A 27,857-nucleotide genomic window follows, 5' to 3' on the forward strand; every position below is an offset into this window, starting at 1 on the left:
CATTATTTTAGAGGTGCACAAAATCTTTGTTTACAACCCGATATTGATGAATTTTTTAGAATAAGCACCAAAGTACTTAATTTGTAGATCAGCGTCAAGATTTTACCTGATTTTAAAATTTTACCTTAAAAAAAAACAAAAAAAACCCATTTTTATGACGTCACTTTAAAAACATATAGGTCAAATATCAGAATTGTAATTTCGCAGATTGATTGTGAATGATTTCCAAAAATATAAAGATATACAATAAATAACAAAATAAAAATACATTTAATAATCGTTAGTTTTGAAGCGTATTGGATGTATCTGTACCAATTGTATAAACCGTTTTCCATTTCTCAGTAAAGATAACCAACGCGTGTTAAACAGAACAGCCGAACATAGAATTCCAAAACATATATATTCTTTAACTGTGAGTTTTGGAGTTATTTTACGCTCTACAGTGGTACGGCCTTCTCTGTACGGTTTTGTGGAGGGGCTGTAATTCATTAATGATTCTTGACTTGATTGGCATGTATTTCTGTCACGCAAACTGACGAAAACGATTGTGAAATATTTCCAACAAATTCAGGAACTGCTCCGTTGAGTCTAGTATCTATTCTAAGCACTATTGCTTCATTTAGCCCCAAGTAGTTATTGGCTATGATTGCCCGTTCTAAAATATCCACTTCTTACCGAGCATTTTAGTTCACACAGCTTACAAACTTTTCTTGTACTTTTGTGTTGTAATAATTGAATGGTAAGTTAAGCAGTAATTAATATTTAAACTTTTTATGAACAGGTGCACAAATATATTGAATTCCCAATAAAAATAAAAGTATACTTTTAAACTTTTTTACAAGACAATTCTAAAATATAATCCATAGAACAGGTGTTTGTACGAACTGACATGTACCTCACTGTAACTGTGACGTTAATTGACCATTGAAATCTTGCCCCTTGTCCGACCACGGTTCCAGCACCCACCACCATTTTGTTATTTGCCCAGTGAAAGTAAAATGGCTTGAATCTGCTCTCTTCTGGAAGTAACGCAGGATCAGTTGTTATGCCGTTGGGGCCATCTGTATGCTGTCCCCATATTCTTGTACTATTTCTGTATGCTCCAAAGTTGACTTGATAAACCAAGCTCGACGTATTCGTCGATTGGAAAAAAACGAAAATATCACCTTGGCAAGTTTTAATAACCACAACTTTAGATTCTTGATTTTCGACATTGTAAAACGTCCTATCATATGCGGACCATTTTGGTAGGTGTAACATTTCATTTGTGGTCAAATGAACTGCATAGGCCAAGATAAAGATTTGGAAACCTTTACCCAGCTCCATTTCTTGTCTTAAAGATATCTTATTCTGTAAATAAACTCAAGAACAACTTTGTTCCAGCTTGCATCGATAATTGCCACGTTTTTTAGGCTATGAATTACTAAGACAATTATTGATCTTCGACCAGAAAGGAATATAAAATGATATGGTGTTGAATTTGTCAATACGATAATTGGCAAAAAATCTGAAATTAAACAAAGGCATGTTGTTTTGTCTATTGGAGTAACAAGATGAATTAAGACTTGACTCTAGTGGTTAGTGGTTAGCACGTGCGCGCTGTATCATTAAGTCTGCCATTGAGTCAACTGGCGTGGTTTCGAATCACCGGTTGTACATGACAAGGAGTAGGGTCGCCTGTCCAACCTCGTGGGTTTTCTCCGGGTCCTCCGGTTTCCTCGCACTGCTAAAGACCCCTACGCGCAAGCGAATTATGGAAATAAAGTTGGACCATATGTTAGTCCCGAAATGACCTAGTTTGTGTCGAGTGGACGTTAAACCCCATCTCTCTCTCTCTCTCTCTCTCTCTCTCTCTCTCGCAGACAAGACATAAGAGAGCCGAAGCCACTTCCTGTTTCTAGAATATGATTTTTGCAATCTTTCCATTTGCGGCCTTAGACCATGGAGTGAGTTCAGTGGGAAGATCGTCCCTTTATTTAATAAAAAATCTATTGTTTGGTTGTTGATCGTGAGATCATCCTCTACAACATATCCAAAGTTCTCCGATTTTCAGGGCGGGGAAAGAGCCCAATTTACATAAATTCAAAATGGCCGCCATTTGTACCTTTGGAATGTCACAACTCCTTTAAAATGGAGTTGCCCCGTCAAATTATGATAGATAGATACATGACCCCTGCGAATAAGAATATCTAGTCAGAACTTACATGTAATATAAATGAACCCCATCACGTCATCTGTTATTTGATGCTCATGTGATTATTTACATTTCAATTTATGGCCAAAAGATTTTCCGAGTTCTAATAGTTATCCGAGTTTTAGGCTTTGACTCGATGTTTTACCGAAAACTTGGGGAAAAAATCCTTCATAGCAACGTTTTTAGTGACCTTTGTGCATGCGCTACGCTGGAACCAATGTTGTCATGACTACCAAATTGGCATGATCTTTCAGTTTGTACCCACAGAAAGCACGACAGAGATAGATTATTGCAGTCTGTACTCCGAGAGGACCCATAGTAAGCACCTGAAGTATGTCTAGTTAGCATCGATCGAGAAGCTGGTAGGCAAAGATCGTGCACCTTCGACCAAATAGAAAACAAAAAAGGAAGTAGGGTCGCCTGTCCAACCTCGTGGGTTTTCTCCGGGTCCTCCCACTGCTAAAGACCCCTACGCGCAAGCGAATTATTGAAATAAAATTGAAAATGTGTGTTGGTCTCAAAATCATCTTGACGTTAAAGTCATCTCTCTCCCTCTCTCTCTCTCTCTCTCTCTCTCTCCCTCTCTCTCTCTCTCTCTCTCCCTTCTTATTAATTTGTGGAATTACATGATTGTATATATATATATATATATATTGTCTGTAAATGACCTTGTTTGTGTCGATTGGACGTTTACCCCCCCCCCCCCCCCCCCGTCCCTTTAAGATTGTTGAATAAATTATGTTTAAACTAAGACGGATAAATCATATAAATAAATCATACGAAATGAAATGAAATGAAATGGAGTTTAACGTCCTACTGTTCTGCTCCTAACCTGGGCTAATGAAGACGGGCATACGCCATACAGTGTGCTATGAGGGAAATTTTGCCCGGACAGCGGCACTACGGCCTACTCTTATATCGAATTCCAACTGCCAAGGGATCTTTTACGTGCACGCCAATGTGTACACGGGACCTCGGTTTTTCGTCCCATTCAAGATATACTATTCAAAAAAAGTAGGGGATATTTGATTTTTAAGTGTTATTAAAGTCACCTAATGAAACTGACGAAGAAACAAATGACAAAATGAAATGAAGTTCACATTCATCGATTTATTCCAAATGATCGTTAGACTAAGTAAGGCACAGACTGACCATTATAAGGGTAAAATGATACCCGGGGTCAAACAGCAAAGTTACCACAGCATCACAATCAAGTCAGTAACGGGTAAATCCTCCTCTGTTTGCCAAACAAGCATTGATCCGACGTGGCATACTCCTAATGAGACGTCTAAGGTCATTTTGGTCCAGATTGTCCCATTCCTGTTGCAACGCAGCAGCAAGTTCTTGGACATTGGCAGGACGTTGTTGACGTTGACGTAACCTCTGTCCAAGCATGTCCCAGACATGCTCGATGGGGGAGGGGTCGGGACTCAGTGCTGGCCAAGGTAATGTGGTGATGTTCTGTTGTTGGAGGTAACCTGTAACGATCCTGGCCCTGGAAGATGAAACGGCGGCCATGACGTCGTGCGAACGGCACAACATGGACTGCCAAGATGTTGTCCCGGTAGTTCTGGCCTGTAACACGCCCTGCAACAACATGTAAAGCCGTTCTTCCAGCAACAGTGATGCCTCCCCACACCATAACAGAACCACCCCCAAATCGATCATGTCTGATGACGTTAACGTCTTGGAAGCGCTCGTTTCGACGACGCCACACCCTCCTACGTCTGTCAAAAAAATCAACAGTGAACCTTGACTCATCTGAAAACATCACATTGCTCCAGCGTCGATTATCCCAGTGTTGACGATCCCTACACCAACGACGTCTTGCCTGAATGTGATGATCTCTCAAACAAGGGATCACGCGAGGACGTCGGGCGCGAAGGTGACCCCTATGCAGTCGATTCCGAATCGTCTGGCCACTCACTCCCACACCAGTGTCTGTTTGAAGACGAGCGCTGATCTGATTTGCTGTGATGACACGATTTCTCAAGGCCAAGGTACGGATAAATCGATCCTGGGCTTGAGTTGTCGCCCTTGGTCGACCTGAGCGTGGTCTGTCCTGTACAGATTGTGTATCACGGTATCTGGACCATAGCCTGCTTATGACAGACTGAGAAACATTCATCGTCCGCGCCACAACCGCCTGTGTTGTGCCGATCTGTAGCATGCCAAGGGCACGTAACCTTTCATTTTGGGTAAGCCGACGCATATCAAAATTTGTTTTCTGGTCACTAAAACAATTAAACTGATGTTTCCACCCTGGAATTCAATGCCACAATGACTGTAACATTCAAAGTCAGAGTCGTGCAAATCTTGGGTTGGACCCCCATGATGATCCCAAGCATCACCTGCATTCCATGCGGTAGCTATTGGTGCGTTTGGGCGTCACATGTAACTGGAAATGTTTCTTCTGTTAGGTTCTATAGTGACTTTTTTCGTAGTCATTTGCATATTTTAGTATTATGCCCCCAAAATCAAATATCCCCTACTTTTTTTGAATAGTATATAACAAGAGTTTTATTTTAAGTTCAAATAAAAGAAATGAAATGAAATGAAATGAAATGAAATGAAATGGGGTTTAACGTCCTACTGTTCTGCTCCTATACTGGGCTAATGAAGACGGGCATACGCCATACAGTATGCTATGAGGGAAATTTTGCCCGGGCAGCGGCACGATCGCCTACTCTTATATCAAATTCCAAATGCCTGGGGATCTTTTACGTGCATTCCAATATATACACGGGACCTCGGTTTTTCGTCTCATCCGAAGGACTAGACAGCTGTCCTTGTCAGGCCCTCAGTCCTGCATCACTGACAAGGGGAAACCACGCCGGAAAATCTGGATGAAGTTTCTCGGCATGCAGGGATCGAACACCCGACCTCCAGGCTAGCGATCAGACAGCGTCTTACCAACTTAGCCATGTGATCAACAATCATTCATAGTGGAGATCGTTACATCGATTATCCACACATGTGGCCCTGAAGCCCCTAATAGGGATGTATGTGGTGTTATCCTATCACTCATACGCTCCTATGTCCAGAAATATATAGTTTGTCTCTAGATATAGTTTCGTTCGGTGGAATAATCGCCCCCAACCGCCGCTAACTAGTTAAAGGGTCATATTGTCTAGCATGTTTGATTATACTATCATCTAATCACCCCACAACATAATAAATGATTTCAGTGTATACCTTGACCCCCAAAACATAGGGTTAGACACCAAAATTATCATCCTAGAATAAATATACTCTTCAAAGAAAGTTGGGGATATTCAGAAACAATACAAAACTGCGGAAATGCACTGCTGTTTTTATTAGAGGTAACCAGTGTATGTTAATAACAGGCCAATTGCCTACACATGAACATAAACAGTTCATATGGGCGGCTTATCTGACGGCCCCATTTCACTCGCAAAGAGATGTATACACCGTCAAAAGTGAAAATGGATGTTTTTGATTTTTGTCTTAATAATGAGTAATTGCTCCACCAATCCTCAGACATTCAACAATTTGGCATGGCATGCTCCTGATCAACGGTCTAATCACGATTTGGGGCAATCTGGCCCACTCCTCTTGCAGTGCCTCGGCCAATTCTTGCTGTGTTGTCGGTTGATGTTGACGTCGACGAACACAACCCCGATCAAATTAAACGTAACACACTAAAGCAAAGATACGCTAAACAGTAAATCTTATGCAAGAACTGATAGGATTGCAAACATGGATAGATAAACCAGCAGGCGACAGTTTTCATCAATCCTTCCTTGAAGTGTCAAATTTGACAATGAACCCGTCCCACGTGTGACGCTATTGCGTGTCCCACATGCAGCTCAGTGGTTCTGTTGGGGCGATAAGTTCTTCATCTCTGAACATACTCTCAAAGCATGTCCATGGCTATTGATCATATCGCAAACTGCATAGGTATTTGCATTTAAATATCCCCTACTATGGGACCTATAGGGGATTATTTGATGTGGCAGAAGTCTTGGACGCCATCTTGAATTTCTCAAAACGCTCAATGGTGACCGAGGTTCACCCGGCACATTCTGAAAGAGGACACCCTAGGCTACTAAAATCAATCATAAAAAAAACTTTGTAAATAATTTCCAGGTTCACTCGAAAAGTTGGGTTTGGCGAACTGACTATAATGAAGACGGGCATATGACATATAGTGTGCAATGAGGGAAATTTTTTTCGGGCAGCAGCACTATGGCATACTCTTACATCGAATTCCAACTGCCAAGGGATCTTCTACGTGCACGCCAATGTATACACGAGGCCTTGGTTTTTCGTCCCACTCGATCAACTAGACAGCTGTCCTTCTCAGGCCCTCCATCCTGAATCACTGACAAGTGGAAACCACGTCGGAAAATCTGGATGAACTTTCTCAGCCAATGCAGGGATCGAACATGCGACATCCAGGCTAGCAAGCCAGCGTCTTAGCCACTGTGGCCCCCATCAGGTTATCATTATTTATGTGTAAAGTAACTTTTAATAAGAACAACAACTCCAATATAATGTAATCAACAATTATTTATTTCATTATTTATTGTACTAGATTTTGGTCCAGATGAGAAAAAACATCACAATGACTTTAATCAATTATTATATATTAACATATGGATATAATATGTATATTTACCAGAACATTGTATCCTGATTCACAACAAATTCATTTCAACAGCTATAGCAGTTCTGTTTATTTAGCTGGAAAATCCACGAAAAAATATATTCGTCATTAACAGCTTGAGTCCGATTCCTAAACAAATGGCAGTTTACTGCTTCAAGATTTATTTTAAATTTTAGCTGAAATCTGGCATTTAATTGAACGTATGGTTTGATGTAACACGACAGTTAACAGTATAATTTGGGAAGAATACAGATGCAAAATGCTCTTACGACAGTTAATCAAGACGTCGGTTAATCAAGAAATATTTAGTTGTCCATTAGTGTGGTCTAGCCAGTCGGTTAATCAAGAAATATTTAGTTGTCCATAAGTGTGGTCTAGCTGGGCGAACTGTATTTAGAAGACGTCGGTGGTTTATATACTGTTGCTATTTAATCTGTGACCGAAAAAAAGCGCATCCCCATAGCAGATTTAAAATGGGGATTTGGATTAACGTAATTTAAGATGCCAAGATAATTAACAGGGGCTACATACACACTTAAATCAGTCCATTGATGATAATAGTCTATGCAGGTGGCACCCGATTCGTATAATTCTTGCGTAGTTCAATGGGTCCGACACAAACTACAAGCATACGACCTAAATGAAGAAAGGACGACTGTAAATCTAATGAGTGGTGTGCTCAATTAATGTCCATTTAATTTCACACGACATACAAACACATACACCGTTCGTTACTACAAGATTCGCATAATTTTCCCTAGTTCAACCGGGTCAACACAAATACGCAAATACACAACCTAAATTTTACATATAAAGGACATGCATATGTAATTGTTTGCTCAAACGTCTAATAATGCAATACGCAAATTCTCAAAAAAGTACACCTATTCCCAATTTAAAAGAACAATTCTTAATTTTAATTCTTCAGACAGGAAACGCTCAATTTGTACAAGAATCGGACCCTTGGTATACTGAAGCAACTGACATTGCGTATCCAGCTCAATAAAAACAAAGGACTGCAAGCCGAAATAAAAATGATACCTTTCTTTGCCTCATGAAATTTCTAATATTATATGTTGCTTGGAAATATTGACCTATAAGCTATAAAGGCTTGACAATAATAACGTCAAATGATTTAATATCTGGCTATAATATAAATATACTTATTAATTAATACATAGATATTATTACCAATATTATTGACTGGGAAGTCGATTAACATAAGCAATTGTTCGATATCCCATGAATTCAATACAGTTGAAATCAATATTATTATCATATGTTTAAACAACATTTATGTAGCTACCACGTTTTAATGAAAGCTGGAAGGATGTTTTTATATTTTTAGAAAACTAAAGTGATATTAAACATTAATTACCATAAAAGTATCATTCAATCTAATTAAAATACATATCTATATTTCGTTTCGTTTTTTTATACTTTCATGGCCTACACTACATGAAGATCTGACCAGTTGTAGTGATAGGTCGCGTCAGAGGTCATCCGAGCGGCTTTTGACCCTATGACATCAAACATTTGATCAACTAGTGGATTACCCACACTTCCATGCACCACACACCAAAAGCTTGTTTCATTGGTTAAACCCTCACATCATCCAGAACACATCAATGATAACAACTCTTCCAGATCCTAGTGTAGTAAATACAAGTAAAATGAAATTTTGAACTATAAAAACGAAACGAAGTAGGATCTGTGTTTTAATCAGATTGAGTGTATTTAGCCAGTAATAAATGCTGCATCACATTTTATTAAATCTAATAAGCTTTATTACATGTATTTTTTAGATATACCTTTTCATTGGCCCAAGGCTTAAGAGTTTAACCTCCTAGCCAAAAAAAATGCAATATTCCTAAATTGTTTCATTATAGTCTATAATTTGTAACATATTTCCAATGTAAGTTCCTGTCTATATTTGGTTTAAGAAGATGATGTACAATGAAATGAATTCAAAATAAAAATGAATACATAAGAAATAAAAATTGGATAACATTAATGATAAAAAATATTATTGTATTTCAAGCTCTTCTGTTATGTTATATACTTGCTTTCAATTATGTGTTAGAAATAAGTCTGGTAATTGTAGTCACATTAACATCCCAATCTGGTAATTGCAGTCACATTAAAGGACAATATTGGTGTCAGTCATTATCACATAAGTGATAGAACTGGTTAAACACGTTCCAAATATAATTTTAAGGATAACTTGTGTTTTCCTTTTGGCTTTCGTCACTTTCATTTCTTGAATGCCAAATAACGCAGCTATCGTAGCAATGATCTCTGTGTTATTGTCCTTTAACATCCCAATCTCTTAATTCCGATCTATTAATAATGTCTAGCTAAGCAATATTTCCAAAAAGCTATAGCTAGATTTATGATAGTGCATTACTTTAGCTTAGGCTTTTCATAGAAAAATATTGTTATGTTTATTAATCTACCAAGACTACATGAAAATCTAGATCTTGTTCCTGTGAACACTAAAATTATCGCGGCAGATGCCTTAGGTAATGAGTGAGCCCCATGCCCCTAAACTTTACTAATTTTGTGACTATAATAAGTTTAGCAAATATCCCTATTTCTTTAATGCAAGTTTGAAACAGAGGTTTAACACATTTCAATTAAAATCATCTGTTCAACAACTTTAAGTAATAAGAGTTACCTCCCCCTATATGACCACTATATTGTTTATAATGGATATGGAAACTCAGGGAAGAAAAACATATTTAGCTGTATAATACCCCCATTAATCACTAGTAAGTAAATAATAGAAAACTGGATTACAAGAAACCCAAAATCTATATAATTTAAATAAATGGCTATCGTAAGGGGAGATAAGTTTGCCACCCTTTCCAGTGTTGTGTTGAATATGTGACTAAATACCGGTATATATATATATATATAAAAACTAAACTATTCTTTACAATCAACTTAATACTGCCACCATTTACAGGCAATAAAACAATTTATAATAATATTATATATTTGTACACAATATTAAAACAAAACAACCAAATCGTATTATTCGAGAATCCATGTAAATGCTATAGATAACACAAAATAATGATCTCCATTGACAATATGTCAAGTATGATAGCAAGAGTTGAATTTAAAGCGGAAATATGACCATTTTTTTCTCAGTTTAATTTGTTTGCACATTGTTGGTAGATGGTTGTAAAGTAATTTTATGTAAATTTATAACAGGTAAGTATTTCCCTGGCAATGTAGATCTAAAACTGTAAAACCGGGTCTGATAAACATTTAAACATACATTATTCAAGAGCTAAATCTGCCTATTTCAGGTTTTTCTTTAGGCCTAAAATGTTATCTAAATTATGAGACATTAATTAACTGATCCAGACCATAATCAACTCTCGATGTCATTGTTAGCCTGCGATATTTGTTGGATTAGGATCCGATTTGCTGCTCAACTTCCATTCATGATTTAATCATGAAATGGATAATCAAGACTATGTTTTTTTATCGTACCAACTTTACTAATGATGATCGAAGCTAGGCCGAAAATTCAATCGCTAAATTCTCGGTTCACAGTGGATCAATTTGACTGAAATTTTCAGCAAGTTCCCTTTACATTATGTAGTTTTTAACTATTATAGTGAGAACTGCCAGCTCTCTATCTATCTAGAGAGAGAGAAATGGGGTTTAACGTCCACTCGACACAAACTAGGTCATTTCGGGACTAACACATGGTTTAATTTTATTTCAATAATACGCTTGCGCGTAGGGGTCTTTAGCAGTGGGAGGAAACCGGAGGACCCGGAGAAAACCCACGAGGTTGGACAGGCGACCCTACTCCTTGCCACGTACAACCAGGGATTCGAAACCACGCCAGTTAACTCAATGACAGACTTTATGGTGCAACACGCACGTGCTAACCATTCAGCCCCCCCCCCCTCTTTATCTAATCTCCCATAATGTATCTTTAAATGTTTGCCTGGGTTTACTCAGATTATTATTAGAATTATTTGCAAGTTTATTTGTGTAACCAATAACCCTCATCAGATAATATATATGTATCCCATTTTAATTTATCTTTGTGCTGGGCCTATTTTAAGGTTTTATTGGCGAAAACGAACCTTTACTGTCTCCTGCACCTGACGATGTTCTGCTATGTAATTTTCGTGATTTAGGTGTTGGTAGGAATATATCAACAATACAAAACTTTTGAAAGAAATCGAAGCATGGTTTCTGGCGTTTTGGAGTTCCGTGAAAATTTCCAGAATTTGACTTCCAAAAACACGATATCATGCTTACACTTTTATAACCAAAATATAAGAGAATTAACATATATTTATATTTATAACCGTCCAACGTCGATCCAAAAGAAAAAAACGAACCTTTACTGTCTCCTGCACCTGCTATGTAATTTTCGTGCTTTAGGTGGTGGTAGTAGGAATACATCAACATTACAAAACTTTTGAAACAAATCGAAAGTGGTCGATGATCATAATGACAGCTAAGCTTCCCCATACAATCTTGTCAGATTCACAAGTCTACATAACATATTTTCAAAGCACAGATTTCAGATTTTCAAAGCACAGATTTTTTATCCAGAGGCAGGTTCGTGCCTGTATGTACGTTAAAATAGACCCTGTCTTCGTGTTAATTGGTAAGTTTATCCCAGATACTCCATTATTGGGGTTATTGTTGAAACATTTTACTCGATCAATCTACTGAGTTTATTTATCTAAATGGTCTACTTGGTAATTAATTGGGTTAATATTTACCCAGTTAGTTTATGCCTGGGTTATTGTCCAAGACAGTTTACCCATTGTACCTGGGTTGTTGCTTATCAAACTGGTTTACACAGTGTATTTGTCTTTTTCATTATCCAACAGTGTACATGGCTTATTGCTTACCGATTGGTCTACTTGGTGTAATTGAGTTATTGATTACCCAGTGGAATTGGGTTATTGATTACCCAGTGGACTCGGGTTATTGATTACCCAGTGGACTTGGGTTATTGATTACCCAGTGGACTCGGGTTATTGATTACCCAGTGGACTCGGGTTATTGATTACCCATTACCCAGTGGACTTGGGTTATTGATTACCTAGTGGACTTGGGTTATTTCTCACAGAACTGGTTTACCAAGTTTAATTTGGTAGGTTAATGTTTCCTCCCGTCGGTTTACCCAGTTTACTTGGATTATTGCTTACCCAACTAGTTTACCAAGTTTAATTATGTTATTGTTTTACCGAATCTGTTCAATAGTTTTTGGCTCAATGCTTACTCGACTTATATATACACTTTAATTGGATTATCGTTCCCCAAGTAGCTGTACACAAGTGCCGGTAAAACCGTTAAGACCATGCCTGCACTGTATATTTATACATTACGTTATTTGTATTAAGCCACCAAGCTCAGAAATAAAAGATTAAAAAGAATAAAATGTAAATACAATGTTTTAACAATATTATAAAATATGATAATAATACAATACAACTCTTGTGTCTCCAATAGTTTATAACTATTATCCAATCTGATTAAAACACAGATCCTATTTCATTTCTTTTTTTATAGTTCAAAATTTCGTTTTTTCCTTGTCTTTACTACACTAGGATCTGGAACAGTTGTTATATAACAGGTGTTCTGGATGGCCTGAGGGATTACCCAATAAAACCATCTGTTACGGCGTCTTCTTGTCGTGCCATACACAGAACTGTGGATAAACCACAAGAAACGTCAATGCTGATTGATTAATCAATGTTTGACGTCATAGGGTCAAAAGCCGCTCATAAGACCCCTGACGCGACCTTGCAGTACAACTGGTCAGATCTTCATGTAGTGTAGGCCATCGAAAGTATAAAAAAACGAAACAAAATATAGATCTGTATTTTAATCAGACTGAACTATTCAATTGACAAAAATATTTGCAAAATCTTTCACAGTAATAAGGGGAATATTAAGACTAATAGGGGTTGCAGGAAAAACCAAATATTGGCTTTAATTTTTTTAATTTTTATTATTTTTACCCATTATGATTTTAGTCGATTCATCTCAAAAGCATAAAACATTAAACAAATATACCTTTGTATATAATCCTGCCTAAACCAATTTGTTGAAATGTCAAGAGCTGTCGAGATCTAGGAACATTAATTGATATAAACTTCATCAATATTCCCAGAATAAAGGATATACACGATGTTCAGTCATATTCAAATCACTATGGATACAGAAATAATAAATCAGCAATGTTTCCATATAAGGCATCGTTGATGAGATGTATGATTTCCATGGTTACGGTTTATTAATAGACCCAACTAACGGGTACCCACTGTGGAGTCGTACAGACTTCATCAATGGCTTTTTCTAAAGTTCTTATGGTTTCGTCGATATCGTTATTCACAATTTTATAATCAAAGTAATGTCCGTATGCCTTCTCCAAAAGTTCACTTTCCCTGGCTAATCGTTCCAAACTGCCATCCTGAAAAATAATAATGATAAAATATGAGACTAGCATAATGTTTGTCCCAAAAGCATTTATCTACATGTGAAAATGATTATTTAAATAATCTTATAGTTGAAACAATGTCAGTGAACGGTGTGCTTGCCTGTCCCAACAGGCATAAGCTATGAATATTAGTGCCAAAATCCCCCAGAATTTTGCATATCAATTAATACAGAATATGTTTTTCCGGAGTTCAGGGAAAACTTCGATTCCCCCAGCATTGATTCGAGACAGAATTCTTTCTCTTGCCATATGATATAGTATTTCATATTCTTAATCCTGCGAGTAGCTCATATTTTCAATATCTCACATCAAGATTCAAATTATAAGAACTTTCTAGTCTCAATTCAAGTGAAGTTATCATAGGATTTTAGTAAAAGATAAAATTGTTAACCCATCAGCACTGCCATGCTCGTGCTACTTAGAATGACTTTTATCTCAGCAACTCTTACAAAATGAAATGAAATGGGGTTTAACGTCCTACTGTTTTGCTCCAAATTGGGATAATGAAGATGGGCATACGCCATACAGTGTGCTATGAGGGAAATTTTGCCAGGACAGTGGCACTATGGCCTACTCTTATATCGAATTCCAACTGTCAAGGGATCTTGTACGTGCACGCCAATGTGTACATGGAAAACCGTTTTTTCGTCTCATCCGAATAACTAGACAGCTGTCCTTGTCAGGCCTTCCGTCCTGCATCTCTGACAAGTGGGAACCATGCCGGAAAATCTGGGTGAACTTTCTCGGCCTATGCAGGGATCGAACACCCGACCCAGCAACTCTTACAACATATTACATAGTTAAAATGAACGATTAATACATGTAAGTATTATAGATATTTTGTTATTCATGCATAATTTAAACTGTTTACATAAATTACAGGCTTATTATTATACAAAGCGTTTTTTAGTCGGCTAATTCAATCATTTACACACAAGGATCAATTACTTTTCGGCAAAAGTACCCCCTTTTTCAAGGGAGAGAGAGAGAAATGGGGTTTAATGTCCACTCGACACAAACTAGGTTATTTCGGGACTAACATATCCTTCAATTTTATTTCCATAATTCGTTGGCACGTAGGGGTCTGTAGCAGTGGGAGGAAACCGGAGGACACTGAGAAAACCCACGAGGTTGGTCAGGCAACCCTACTCCTCGTCACGTACAACTGGGGGAATCAATACCACGCCAGTTGACTCAATGACAGACCATCACATACAGTGCATTAACCATTTAGCCATCCCCACCCCCCACCTTTCCAACAAGCAAGATGACATTCTACATTATACAACATTTATATTTTAATACCTAATGAAAAACAAAACTACCACCAAAACCAAATACTAAATTTCAAACCAAAAAATAATCAATTTGATGAAGAATGTTAAAAATTAAATTCAAATGAAGTGCCATCCACCCAAAATCACTTTAAAAAGTGTGCATGTGCACGTGCATACATGCTTTGCAAGAAGCACACAAAGAAAATTTATGTGTGCAAAAGTTTTAGGCACTTCAGAATGACCCCTTTTGATTTGCCAATACAGTTTTATCAGGCAAACCAGATAGAGAAAGAAATGGGGTTTAACGTCCACTCGACACAAACTAGGTCATTTTGAGGCTAACATATAGTTCAATATTATTTCAATAATTCACATGCGCGTGGGGAAAGGGTGGGACCGGAGGACCAGGAGAAAATCCAATAGGTTGAATAGGCGACCCTACACATTGTCACGTACAACCTGGGAATCGAAGCCACACCAGTTAACTCAATGACAGTCCTTACAATGCAGAGCGCACGCGCTAGCCATTCAAACCATCCAATCCCCCCATCAGACAAGAGAGATGTACAAGTTATCTTACAATAATTTCAATTTACATTTGTACTAAATTTAGAGAGAGAGAGAGAAATGGGGTTTAACGTCCACTCGACACAAACTAGGTCATTTCGGGACTAACATATGATTTAATTTTATTCAATAATTCGCTTGCGTGTAGGGGTCTTCAGCAGTGGGAGGAAACCAGAGGACATGGAGAAAACCCACGAGGTTGGACTAGCGACCCTACTCCTTGTCACGTACAACCGGGGATTCGAAACCATGCCAGTTGACTCAATGACAGACTTTATGATATAGCACGCACCTGCTAACCATTCAGCTATCCAACCCCCCCCCCTAAATTTAGAGAGAACATTGCTTACGGGATCCCGGGAGTATATTGTAATCTGAGAATAACCAAACAAATTCTCAACATGAAAATAAACCAGTAACTAACATAAACCAAGCGATCATCTACACCACAACGATTTTACTACAAATTATCACAAAACAATTTCTATCTAATCTCCCAAATCAAATCAAATATATCCATTTATGTTCATTTACTATCAAATATCCCAAATCGGATCAAAAATATTCATTATGTTCATTTTCTTTCAAATATCCCAAATCGCATCAAATATATTCATTTATGTTCATTTACTATCAAATATCCCAAATCAGATCAAATATATTCATCATGTTCATTTTATCTAATACCCCAAATCGGATCAAATATATTCATTATGTTCATTTACTATCAAATATCTCATATCCAATCAAATATAACAGTTATGTTCATTTACTATCAAATATTCCAAATTGAATCAAATATATCAGCTATGTTCAGTTACTATCTAATATCCTAAATTGAATCAAATATATCCATTATGTTCATTTACTATCAAATATCTCATATCCAATCAAATATAACAGTTATGTTCATTTACTATCAAATATTCCAAATTGAATCAAATATATCAGCTATGTTCAGTTACTATCAAATATCTCATATCCAATCAAATATAACAGTTATGTTCATTTACTATCAAATATTCCAAATTGAATCAAATATATCAGCTATGTTCAGTTACTATCTAATATCCTAAATTGAATCAAATATATCCATTATGTTCATTTTATTTAATATCCCAAATTGAATCAAATATATCCATTATGTTCATTTTATTTAATATCCCAAATTGAATCAAATATATCCATTATGTTCATTTTATTTAATATCCCAAATTGAATCAAATATATCCATTATGTTCATTTTATTTAATATCCCAAATTGAATCAAATATATCCATTTATGTTAATTTTATCTAATATCCCAAATCCAATCAAATATATCCATTATGTTCATTTTTATCTAATATCTCACATCCAATCATTTTTTTGGTTACACTTACATTGACATGTTTCATATCTTTCAAATCACTGACTCGAGGTGCCGCAATGAAAACAACAAACGGTGCGTAATCAGCCGCCCGAAGTATTTTTAGTGCCTGAAAATATTTAGCACATGCATACTTCATTCCAAAACAAAATATCCAAATTTATGTATTTAATTCATGCCACACAGGTAAAAGAAAATATTGCAATTTACACCTAATGTTACGTTCCCACTCTAGTGCAATGTGTTACGATAGGATTGCCCCTATCGAGTCCACGATCTGGAACGTGCAGATACGTTTCGATACGACCAACACGATTGCTACGACTGACCTCAATATATGATAAGACCTGATAAGATCACTACTATTACTACACAATTAAAACCACGATTTCCATCGTAGCGCGATTCGTGATAGTGGGATCTAGCATAAGGTACACAGATTAGAATTCGTCAAAGAAGAATCTGAACATCATTTGAGAAATTTTGAATCTCTTGCAAAATATGGTTTAATTCCATTGAATTTTTACTAAGACATGAATTCAAAATATGTAAATAGCAATATTTTCTTTGATAATGTTATTGTAATTCAAAAAAAATAAGAATTCACTCAGGCCTGTAAAGAACAAAAAAAAAATTATTGAATAAAAATTTGAACCCAAATTAAAATGCATGCAAAAACAAATATTCTATCATGCATATCAGCCAATTAGAATTTTGGTGGATATATCATCTGCTAGCCATGCTGTTATTTACATCCTAATATGGTAATAACGACCATATTTGGTTGATGGGTACCTGATGAATGGCTGGTAATGTTGGGGCTGCAATAAAAACTATAAAAGGTGTGTATTCACTGGAGCGTAAAACTTTTATGGCCTGAAAAGTGAAATGCAAAATAATTTGAAAAATATTTACAACACTCTAAATAACATTTAATAATAAATAACATATTTACAGGATAATAATAATAATAATAATGTATATTTATGATTGCGCTCACTCCATACATATTGCATGCTCTAATAAGCCTGCTCTAAGATTCATTCACTGGTATTTTTTCACAACACAGTTGTATCAACACAACTATTGGATAATACTTGAGCTTTACAAGATTCATTCACTAGTATTTAGTATATTTGAACCAGGGTTCTTATTTCAAACATATTTGGCAGTCTGGACTGACTGACATTGAAATTGACTGACTGGAGAATTTACCTGCCAGTCATTTTACATGCCATAAACTACAATCTCAAAGAATTTAACCTTAAAACAATAATTACAGTAAAATTGATCATTTTATTGTTTAAGTCAAGACACCTAAAAATATATGTAAAATTTGCAATAATGTTATCAGGTCAACAGTTGACAGCAGCAATTCTACCCACTCTTCATCAAATTCAATCTCGGTTTTTCATCCCATACGATTGACTAGATCCTTACAAAATCCTCTTTCCTGCATCACTTACTGCAAGGTGTAATGAAGTAGAAATTCCAGAGGGATTTTTTCAACTGAAATGCACTCTGGTCCTCTCTGTTAGTGAGCCAGCGCCTTATTCACTTAGTCACTGCGGCTCCAATTTCTTACAAATGAAATGGGGTTTAAAGTCGTACTGTTCTGCTCCTAAACTGGGCTAATGAAGACGGGCATACACCATACAGTGTGCTATGAGGAAAATTTTGGCCAGGCAACTGCCAAGGGATCTTTTACGTGCACGCCAATTTGTACACTGGACCATCCTGCATCACTGACAAGGGGAAACCACGCCGGAAAATCTGGATGAACTTTCTCGGCCAATGCAGGGATCGAACACCCGACCTCCAGGCTAGCGAGCCAGCGTCTTACCCACTTAGCTACGTGATCCCCCCAATTTCTTACAGATTTGGTTAAAAAGATAAGACTTACCTGTGGCTCGACGTCTAATATGGCCATTAGATTTCGTACATGGATTTGTTTTATTGTTTTTAACTTGGTTCCGTACATTGCATCTTCGTGAGTACCATATTCCAGGTATTCATTATTAGCGATATCTTTCATCATCTGTTCATGAGATACGAAGAAATAATTTTTGCCATCTTCTTCATTTTCTCTCGGAGGTCTCGTTGTATCTGCAATAACAGAAAAATGACAATGGCGTATTGAGTATTTAACCCGTTAAGTGCGTAGGTCGTTATATAACGTCCTGGACAACTGCCACTCACTGCGTGTAGGGTGTCATATAACGCCTTGGAGGTATTTTCCCTAACCTATTCTTAGAATAGTACATAGTTCTTCGTCACTTCGTCAAATTAATTACACAATAGGGGGTAGTTAACTTTTTTAAAAAGTCACGCTTAATGGGTTAAAGTTCTGGGGCCTGTTTCGTGAAATTTTAACTAAGATAAAATCAAAATTTTAGTAATTTGATTGGATAATAGTAGATTGATTTTAGTGCTTAGCCAATCAAAATTGAAGTTTCCACTAAAATTTGGTTAAGATTTCGAGAAACAGGGCCCAGGATCTCAAATACCATATTGCCGAGTCACTTGAAAAGGGTTGTTTTTTCTTTCAAAAATAAAAAAAATAATCCTCACTGATTAGCACTGACTCACATTTCCTGTGTGTTAATGGAATGAAACTCAATTAAATAATTCAGGTTGAATTTGAAAGTGTCTAGTACAGAACCCTGATAGACGTTTATGGCAATCATAAATGGCATTGAACAATCATAAATTGACTTATTTTTATCAGGAAATAGAGACCATCAGGCATCTGTCTAAGTTTTAAAGATTTTGTAAGTAACCATTCTTTTGTGGATGATAATTATCATTTGAACTAACACTTCTGGGTGATGAGAATTAAATGACTTACGTGGAATGGGGTAGGCAAATCGGTCTGGTTGACTGGTTATAAGAGTGTTTTTTATATGACGTCTTCCTACACCATGAGCACCTGCAATAAAGACAACATGTATATTTAATTTAAAAAATAATCCCTATAAAATTGAAAATTAGACATACGATAACTTCCTTGATAATGGTCATATATAAATGATATTTGATGAGTTATTTTGGGAAACCTAGGGAGAACTCTGAAAGAATAGACACTTTCCTTGCAAGACTTTCCGTCCTACACCACCAATAAGAGGAAATCAGGCTGGAAAATTGTAGAAATATTGGACTTCCTTGTTGTGTTTTCTTTGTGATCGTATTATATAACACTACAGGTTAAATGGGTCCTACATTTTATTGTTAAGCTGGAATGGCTTCGAATATCCCTCATTCTCAATAAATGATAGCTGCTCGGAATACCTGGGTGAGCTCTTGCTCAACACCCTCCTTTATAACCCCTAATTTCTGCACATCCTAGATTGACCTTGAGGTTGATTTCCATCCCAAATATGGAATAAACCTCCCCATTTCCCAAGACTAGGGGAGAGAACATTACCTTATTTGGTCTACCAACCATAGGTCAATAAACAGATAGAGTTTGATGGATATTTTGAGAGAACAATTTTTCAAAGACCCAATATTGTCTTAAGGACCCAAGTCTTACAAAATCTGGAAGAGCTTTCTTATCTAAAACCATGATAGGATGCTGGACCTTCTGGTTAAAGAGACAGTGCTATACTCTTTTGAAATGAAATGGGGTCTAACGTCCTACTGTTCTGCTCCTATACTGGGCTAATGAAGACGGGCATACGCCATACAGTGTGCTATGAGCGAAATTTTGCCCGGACAGCGGCACTATCGCCTACTCTTTTACGTGCATTCCAATGTATACACGGGATCTTGTTTTTTTGTATCATCCCAAGGACTAGACAGCTGTCCTTGTCAGGCCCTCTGTTCTGCACCACTGACAAGGGGAAACCACATTTGAAAATCAGGATGAACTTTCTCGGCCAATGCAGGGATTGAACACCCAACTTCCAGGCTAGTGAGCCAGCGTCTTAACCACCTAGCCACCATGGCTCCCTCCGACAAGGGGAAGCCTCTGATCAACTTTCTCGGCCAACACAGGGATCGTACCCGGGACATATTGGTTAGTGAGCCAGGATCATACTCACTGAGTCACCACTGTGGCTCCCGGTATAATGAAGTTCAGTTTACCTAGTTAAATTCCAAATGGCAAGGAAAGTGTGTTTTAAAAGTCCTTAACTTACCCAGTAAAACCAGAGTTTTTCTCATAAAAACAGGCAATCGAGCAACTTCCTCATATGTAACAAGATCAAGTTGATCAAAGACTGCATTATGTTTGGCCAAGTATTTGTCTTTCTTCTTTCTACCAAACCACGAACAATGGACTGAAAAAAAAAAAATAATATACAATCATCAAAATCCTGAACCCCTGTATACAAAAACTAAAAACTAAGTCAAATTTGTTTTCAGGAAATTTCAAATTGGCAAATGGTATAACCATTATAATGGAGTGGTATGTGTACAATATTACAGATATCTTAAACGGATTATCAGAAATTCTCCAGAAACTAAACCAGGAGAGAGAGAAAGAGAGAGAGAGAGAGAGAGAGAGAGAGAGAGAGAGAAATGGGGTTTAATGTCCACTCGACACAAACTAGGTCATTTCAGGAATAACATATGGTTCAATTTTATTGCAATAATTCGCTTGCACGTATGGGTCTTTAGTAGTGGTAGGAAACCGGAAGACCCGGAGAAAACTCAAAAGGTTGAACTGGCGACCCTACTCCTTGTCACATACAACCAGGGAATCGAAACCACGCCAGATGACTCAATGAAAGACCTTGTGATACAGTGCCCACGCGCTAACCATTCGGCTATCCAACCCCCCCACTAAACCCTAAACCAGGAAGGAAGAAAGGATGCATAGTCAGAGCCTGTTTCAGTAGGCTATCCCTTCCAAAATGGGGTTTAATGTCCTTTTTGCACAATCTGGGCCAACGAAGTAAGCGGCACTACAGTCTACTTGTTATTACCAATGGGGAAGGTAATTTTTAACATTCTGCCAAAGGTATGTACATGGACTTGTTTTTTTGTGCCATCCAAATTACTAGATGCTTTCGTTTTCCCAGGCTTCCATCCTACACCACTGACTAGGGGGATCCAGGCTAGAAAATCCTTAGGGACTTTATCAGCTACAACCAGGATCACACCTGAGACCTTACTCTCAGTGCCACTATGGATGAACATTTGGATAAATATACAGAAGTTCATAATCTTGTGCACTAGAGGATCATGTGCACAATCTATATGTGACACTGACGATTCATACCTGCATGTTCTCTTCGTGCTCGTTCTATGGCAGCACACGCCGTTCTCCATTCCTGTAATTCTGGTGATGGAATAAGACCAGCAGGTTCTGTAGATAAACTGTCCCACTTCCTCGCCTGCCACCAATTAGAATCATCTTTACTAATAACCTGTAAAATGGACAAATTTGATCTTCATCAGTCTTCTCTTTATGTGCGTGATATCGAACAGTATCAGGCCAATTTTTAAGATATACAAAACTGGACGTATTATTATTACAATAGTGCAGTTTTCATCAGTGACTCAACGTCCACTTGACACAGACCAAGTAATTTCGGGACTAACACATGATTCAATTTTAGCAGTGGGAGGAAACCGGAGGACCCGGAGAAAACCCACAAGGTTGGACAGGTGACCCTACTCCTTGTAACATACAACCAGAGAATCAAAACCATGCCAGATGACTCAATGACAGACCTTATGATACACCCATCTATTTCATTTACACACTACTGGATAGTAAGACTCTAAATTCCCATAATGAAATGAAATGACATTTAACATGCTGCCAATAATGGGCACGGAACCTTTGGCTCTGCACAGGTGGCAAGAGGAAACCAGATTGGAAAACCTTGAAGCTTTCTCGGGCAACACCATGATGCTTCCAGGTTAGTCAGCGCCAAATTTACCGAGACACTGTCACTGTAACCCGGGTATCATTTAATCTTGTGTATTCAGTTCTTTCACATTCATTTAATATCAAATCTTTGTTTAAAAATTCGTAAAAATCACTTAACATCACCCCAAATCATCTAATTTGTACATGCGTCCAGATTAAAGCTGACTGATTAATTTTGATAATGAGTGTCCAATTTACAAGTATTTAATTTCCTGACCATTATACATCAATAATCAATTAGGTTGTTTATTTCTTAACAAGATTAAATGATACATGGATTATAGTGTTTAGTTCCCCTATCCATGAGGAAAATTTTGTCCAAACAGCTGCGCTACGGCCTACTCTTATATCAAATTTTAAGTGTTCTTTTACGTGCACACCAATAATGTGTACACAGGACCTCATTTTTTTGGCCAATCTGAATGACTAGACAGTTGTCCTTGTCAGACCCTTTGTCCTGCACCACTGGGGAAACCAATCAAGGAATGGGCTATACCTATATCATCTATCTCCTATCTATATTTTTGAAAAGGAAAACTAAAGAACCTACACGTAATATTTCCCCAACTTTAAACGGAATTCCTGCCTGCGAACATGGAATAAGGTCATCATCTCGTGGGTCGTATTCAAATAATGCTCGTACAAATATCTGAAAATATAGAAACATTTTAAATTAGCATGATATTACAAATCTTTAACTTTAAAGACAAGGCAAGGTTTGAGGGCATTTGGAAAAGTTAATAATTTTCTATTTACTTTCCTGAAACATCGACTTTAAACAAGTATTTATTTCCCTTTCAAAGAGAGAGAGAGAATGGGGTTTAACATCCACTCGACACAAACTAGGTCATTTCTGGACTAACACATGGTTCAATTTTATTTCAATAATTTGTCACGTACAACCGGGGAATCAAAACCCCGCCAGTTGACTCAATGACAGACCATATGATACAGCGTGCGTGTGCTAACCATTCAGCCATCCAACCCCCCTCTCCCTTTCAGATAAAATGAAATGAAATGAAATGGAGTTTAACGTCCTACTGGTCTCTTCTGACTGGGCTAATGAAGGCGGACATACACCATACAGTGTGCTATGTGGGAAATTTTGCCTGGGCAGCAGCACTATGGTCTACTCTTACATCAAATTCCAACTGCCAAGGGATCTTTTATGTGTATGCCAATGTATACACGGAACCTTGGTTTTTTGTCCCATCCGAATGACTAGACAGCTGCCCTTGTCAGGCCTTCTGTCCTGCACCTCTGACAAAGAGAAACCATGTCTAAAAATCCCAATGAGCCAATGCAGGGATCAAACACCCAACCTCTAGGCTAGCGAGCCAGCATCTTACCCAATTAGCCCTTTCAGATAAAGATCTCAACGTCCATTTCATAATGCGTGAATCTTATCATACAGAAATCCACATAAACGCCCCCTAAACCTTGCCATAAATACATTTAGTATAACACTCACACAAACATATTAAATATATCACTTTTAACAAATTTTTATAGCCCTGCTCAATCTGTGACTTTAAATAAGTTTTTATCTCCCTTTGAGATAAAGATCTCGACATCAAATTCATAATGTGTGAATCTTACGGTAAAGAAATCCACATAAATGCATTACTCATACAAACATATTAAATAAATCACTGTTAACAAATTTTTATAACCCTGCTCAATCCATGGCTTTAAAGAAGTTTTTGTCTCCCTTTGATAATAAGACCTGTGTGTTGGAGGTAAATGAAACTAGACAGCTGTATTAGTGTATTTATGTCAATAGCGTAATATAAATAGTATGATGGTGTCTCAACAACTCGTGTACATCATGAAGTAAAAAAAAATAACATTGTAAATATCAAAGGTAACAATTTTACTAATTAGGGTAATAAAAAAACAAAATCTGTTCATTAAATAATCACTGTTTGCCAGTATTTTTCTATGACGTACGTGCTACCTGGAAATGGATATCACTGATGGACAAACGTCAGTTACTGTAACTTACAAAAGGTGTGGGGGGTATTCTCATGACATATTTGCCTGTCACAGCTGTTATACTTTTTTTTTATAAAGACATATGTATTAATTTCAAGATACATTATGTAAGAGCTAAATCTGCCGATTTTGGCCTCAATGTTTTATATGAATTATTACTTACATCACTTATTCAGCCCAATCAACTTTCTAGAGCATCGGATGGTCATCATTTTTAAGAGAGAAAGAGAGAGAAATGGGGTCTAACGTCCACTCGACACAAACTATGTCATTTCGGGACTAACATATGGTTCAATTTTGTCTACCAGGAACAAAAATCCAACAATTTGTTTTAATATTTTATATCAAGCACTGGATACATAGGTTACGAGCATAGATTACAATAAAAGTCATTCTCTACTCTCTCAACCCCAACATTTCCCAGAACAAGTTTACTGACGGAATGCCTACATCATATGGCTTTGGTACGACCTAACAGGGCATTCTGAATCCAGATGGTGTATCTTCAACCTCAATGGTATCTTCCCAATAAATCTATATGATATCTCACCCTCAAGAAATCAATGCTCGTCTACTCTATGGTATCTATATCAGTCTTTTAACATTGACAGTGTCCTTGAGACAGCCTTGTCAATTATTTAATTGGACAAATATTACGTAATTAGTTATGATGATTGGTTACTAAGTCTAATGACGTCGAGAACCATCCTTATATGGACAGTGGAAACTTTCCACTAGGAGTGTCAGATGTGCTATTTTGTTTTTAACCCAGAATTAAATATTTACCAACTTATCACTGTTTTTATATATAAACTTATCACTTATTCAATTTGAATGCATGAGATATGACTTCTCTCCAATATATGGAACTAATAATCAGTTAAAGACATAATATGGTTGCAAAGACCATATTACTACAGAAACCACACCACTTGAGTCAATGACTGACTGTATGATTTAAAGAGCACACCTATGACCATTTCCCAACCCTCACCCCCTTCGTTACATAACACTCCTGATAGAATCAGAACTCTGCCATTAAAAGTCTGATAACCACTCAATTTTGATAATGCACTGACATTTTTCTGAATTAAATATAACATATCCAGGAATTTTTTTTTCTTTCAATTAAGAAAATTCCTTACAATTTTTTTTCAGATTTTATCTGAATTCAGAGTTAATTCGAATTCTCGTTCTTTTTTAATTCATGTTCGACTCACTGTTGCATTTGCTTTGACAAATAATAATCGATGTCCAAAAAATGTTGTACAAAGCAGAGTGACTCCAGACAAAATGTTTTAATCTATAGTCAATTCAGTACAAATTTGTGGTATTCAATTTAAAAGAAAAGTAAAATTTGTGTTTTATTAGATTTCGGGCACTTTGTTTCGCCAACTAAATGAAATAATAAATTTTTGTTTTCACTTTACCCTTTTGCCCGAAGTCAGTTACAGGAAAGTTAGGAGGGGGCAGTTCCCCTCCTGCACACCCCCCCCCCCCTCCGGCTTGTGCACCTATGCGAGTGAAGAAAACATTGCCTTCATATGAACAAAGATCGTAGTTTATTAAAACCTATATATACATTCTGTTTTTAGATACTGAGCAAATGATATTTTCATGTGTATAGGTTTCCATTACAATCAATATTATATTATATATTTAGGGCATTCTGAGGGTATCTGATATAGTAAGGTTAGTTAGTGTTTTTTTCATTTACTCAATTTCGTGTGAAACAATAAATATTATATTATATATTAAGGGTATTCTGAGGGTATCTGATATAGTAGGTTAGTTAGTGTTTTTGTTTTTTCATATACTGGTTTCTTGACAGAGATAAATAGAGATGGGATTTAACATCTACTCGACACAAACTAGGTCATTTCGGGACTAACACATGGTTCTATTTTATTTTAATAATTCATTTGCGCGTATGGGTCTTTAGCAGTGGGAGGAAACCGGAGGACCCCGGAGAAAACCCACAAGGTTGGACAAGCATCCCTACTTTTTGTCATGTAGAACCGGGGATTCGAAACCATTCCAGTTGACTCAATAACAGACCTTATGATACAGCACGCACGTGCTAACCATTCGGCCACCCAACCCCCCTCAAGCACAAGAGAAACGTAGCTCCCATTTAAATACAGTAATTGTTTATTCATAGAACTGTTGTGTTTATTCCAACAGTATAATCTGTAATTCTTTGATAGAGTTTAATTTTCTCTAAATATTAGATCTGACATGATTTCTAACCAGACAACACACTAGCCAACCAGCGGGTTAGTACGATCTGTGCAATAAATGAAATGGGGTTTAATGTCCTACTGTTCGGCGCTGAACTGGGCATCCGTCATAAAGTGTGCTATGAGGGAACTACAGCCTTCTCTTATATCGAATTGCAACTGTCAAGGGATCTTTTACGTGCACGCCAATGGGTACACGGGACCTCGGTTTTTTGTACCATTTGAATGACTAGACAGCTGTTCTTGTCAGGCCCTCCGTCCTGCATCACTGACAAGGGGTAACACGCCGGAAAATCTGGATGAACTTTCTCAACCAATGCAGGGATCGAACACCCGACCTCCGAGCTAGCAAGCCAGCATTTTACCCACTTAGCCACCTTGACCCCCCAATTTTGTTTGGACTGTTACTTTGGTAGATATATACATAATATTATAATTTAATTAATTGATAACTTATTAAATCATAAAAGTTTCGCTAACACTGGATAATTTTATAGTTTTTAGAGGAGTTTGTTTTAAGTTTTAATGCTGGGAACAGATGAGTTTGTTTTAAGTTTTGCTAATGCTGGGATCAGACAGGTTTATTTTTTAGGAAACTTAAGGAAGTAAATAAGTTACAAGACAAAAAAATAATATCAAGCATTCTCGGGGGAAAAGGGCAGCTGAAGGAGTATGCATTATTGTTTGCTAATTGTTACCTCACACAGCGCAGGATTGTGTCGATAACTCGGCACGATCTTCAAAGTTATGCTTCCACTTGACTCCCTCTGGAAGTATTAAAACAAACATGCGATAAAAAAAAATGAAAAATACCAAATTCTTTGGAGAGTTTCTTACCTCTTTATGAGCTGGATTACTGTCCAATTTAAACGCTCCTGCTACTGACGGAGAAACTTTAAACGTGACCTGACCACGTAGATTTTTCTACAACGAAAGCAGGAAGCAAAAATATATACAACATTGAAACGACAATAGACTATACTTAATGGTTGTCAATGCTTCGAGTTAAAATAAAAATACAAAAAGGAAATGACTTGTCCCTTGTTTAAACATACATTATGCAAGAGTTAAATCTGCCTATTGCAGGTCTTTCTTTAGGCCTGAAAAGTTATCTAAATTATTAATTAGACATTAATGAACTTATCCGGACCATAATCAACTCTCGATGTCATCGCTATCTGATCTGCTGCTCAACGCTCATTGATGATGGATAA

At 37.0% G+C, this 27,857-nt stretch overlaps 1 protein-coding gene across 17 annotated transcripts in view; it reads right to left on the reverse strand.

The window, feature by feature from the left end:
* Positions 1-6,709: 6,709 nt before the first annotated feature.
* Positions 6,710-27,857, reverse strand: part of LOC126814921 (peripheral plasma membrane protein CASK) — a 416,793-nt gene continuing 395,645 nt past the window's right edge. For 12 of the 17 annotated variants that reach the window (XM_050540427.2, XM_050540390.2, XM_050540417.2 and 9 more), the window contains 8 exons: positions 27,481-27,567; positions 22,959-23,057; positions 21,752-21,899; positions 20,667-20,807; positions 19,376-19,456; positions 18,431-18,633; positions 16,541-16,636; positions 6,710-13,287 (listed from right to left, as the gene is read on the reverse strand). In XM_050540427.2, the coding sequence (XP_050396384.1) occupies positions 13,111-13,287; positions 16,541-16,636; positions 18,431-18,633; positions 19,376-19,456; positions 20,667-20,807; positions 21,752-21,899; positions 22,959-23,057; positions 27,481-27,567 (1,032 nt within the window). In that variant the 3' untranslated portion in view covers positions 6,710-13,110. Of the gene's footprint in view, positions 13,288-16,540; positions 16,637-17,322; positions 17,404-18,430; positions 18,634-19,375; positions 19,457-20,666; positions 20,808-21,751; positions 21,900-22,958; positions 23,058-27,341; positions 27,411-27,480; positions 27,568-27,857 lie in introns of all 17 variants that reach the window. The other 5 variants (XM_050540452.2, XM_050540444.2, XM_056101866.1 and 2 more) reach the window with 2 other exon arrangements.

This window comes from Patella vulgata, chromosome 1 (genome assembly GCF_932274485.2).
Source record: "Patella vulgata chromosome 1, xgPatVulg1.2, whole genome shotgun sequence".
Taxonomy (NCBI): domain Eukaryota; kingdom Metazoa; phylum Mollusca; class Gastropoda; family Patellidae; genus Patella; species Patella vulgata.